The 1765-nt window shown below is 43.9% G+C and overlaps 1 protein-coding gene across 1 annotated transcript in view; it reads left to right on the top strand.

Annotated features, from left to right (window-relative positions):
• Positions 1–812: 812 nt before the first annotated feature.
• Positions 813–1765, top strand: part of LOC106012430 — a gene marked incomplete in the record, with an annotated part of 10411 nt that continues 9458 nt past the window's right edge. Inside the window, 1 exon segment of the mRNA XM_013085402.2 lies at positions 813–1458. Coding sequence (XP_012940856.1) covers positions 1358–1458 — 101 coding nt within the window.

Here is a 1765-nt window from a genome sequence, read left to right as displayed (position 1 = left end):
AGGGGAGTGGTTGTTAGTCCAGACCTAGGTCCAGACGGATAGTTAAAGCAAACTTATGAAAGAAAGGAGGGAAGAAAGAGAAATGAGCCTGACTGCAACGGTGCCCCCAACCGGTTCTGGAAGAGGAGATAGGAGGTAATTTATACTTATGCCATGCCGTGTCCAGTGTCCCATGCAACGGAGCGCAACATGACCACTCTCGCCGTCCGATCTGGTCCATGGAGTTGTGTGTGATGAGGCGTTCCCTTGCCGTGGCCTCAGTCTCAGAGTCAGAGGATTTCTGGTTTGTGATCTCCGTGTTTTGCCCGAAGAGTACTGGGGCATCAGTACTGACTTTATTGGTTAGAGTTAGTGCTAGGGCTATCGATTAGGGTTACGGTTAAGGTTGAGGGTTAGGGTTTGGGTTATGACAATCTCCGGTTTTAGTTCCAAGAGTACTGTTCGGTAGTACGTACGTTTATTTAGTACAGGATAGATTAGGGTTGGGATTAGGGGTAAGGCTGGAAAAGTGATATTGTTTTGTTAAATCAATGATTTCCGTATCAAACTTGTAGTCAGTGGGTGGTTGTTGTTTTGCTGCTATTGTTGTTGTGGTTATCATCATCATCATCATCATCATCATCATCATCATCATCATCATCATCATCATCATCATCATCATCATACAGTGTCACCGTTATCCTGGTACATTCGTGGTGCAGTGCATGCCTGGTCTTACTGTCTCATCTTTAACTAAGACTCAACTATAATATTATTATTTGTATCAAAAACAATTTTCACCGTCTAACTTGTGTTGTCTAATTACCTTTATTTCTCTTTCTATTTTTTTGTCACAGGTAACGCATCCGTGGATATTTTTTGAATCCGGGAACAGTTTTTGTTGAAAGTTTCGACGCTCAAACTCTCTTCCCCCACACCTCTATGGGACAGAAGAAAGTCGGCGAAGACAGAAAGAAAAGAAGCAGCAACATTCCAGCAGAGATTACCGACCAAGTTCACGAATCTTGAAAAAAAATATCCCGAGCAACTTCTGAAGGAGGGAGATACGTGACGTGACACAGCTCAAGGCTAAAACAGAAGACACAAAAGGATAAAAACAAGGATAAAAAAGGATAAAAAGAATCTATTCTCCCGAGGGCCAACAACGATAGCTGGAAAAAGCGAGACGTAGGGACAGGACGAGCGATCGATTGGAGCGTCATAATACGAGAGGCCTTCGCCACGAGAGGAAGATAGCTGCTAGCTGCTACGACCCAGCGATCGGAAATACCCGCACAAGTTTGAGAAGCGAACTAGCTCACCCGCTCACTCACTCGCTCACTCACTCGCTAACACACACGCACACAGTGACGTCAGGATGGAGAGAAGACCTAGTGCTGACATGATGGCTGGTATGGCTGAACAGTTCATGACAAACTGGACTTCAGATGTCTTCAGAGAGAGGTGTCTGGCACAAATGTAAGTTGACCTAGATTCAGGAGGGACTAGATTTGGAATATATAATAGTAGTGTTGGTCTGTAGAGTTTGTGAGGTGTGGTTGAAGGGTGCTCTGGTGTGGTTTGCTCTGTCTGTCCTGTCAAACATAACCTGTTTCCCTTATAATCTCTCCTCCTTCTTTTCATATATTATGTTATTCTCTAGTGACACCTCTAATCTTCGGCGTTTATACTTGTTGTGACTGTGTTGCAACTGCCGTAAAATCTTTACTAAAAGTAATGAGTTTGGGGTTGGACTTTGTGTTATGTTTGTAGCAGCAAGCAACAA

Source organism: Aplysia californica, unplaced genomic scaffold (assembly GCF_000002075.1).
Source record: "Aplysia californica isolate F4 #8 unplaced genomic scaffold, AplCal3.0 scaffold00371, whole genome shotgun sequence".
In the NCBI taxonomy this organism is placed as follows: domain Eukaryota; kingdom Metazoa; phylum Mollusca; class Gastropoda; order Aplysiida; family Aplysiidae; genus Aplysia; species Aplysia californica.
Note: the sequence above shows the minus strand (reverse complement) of the source record. Positions and strands in the feature narration are given on the sequence as shown.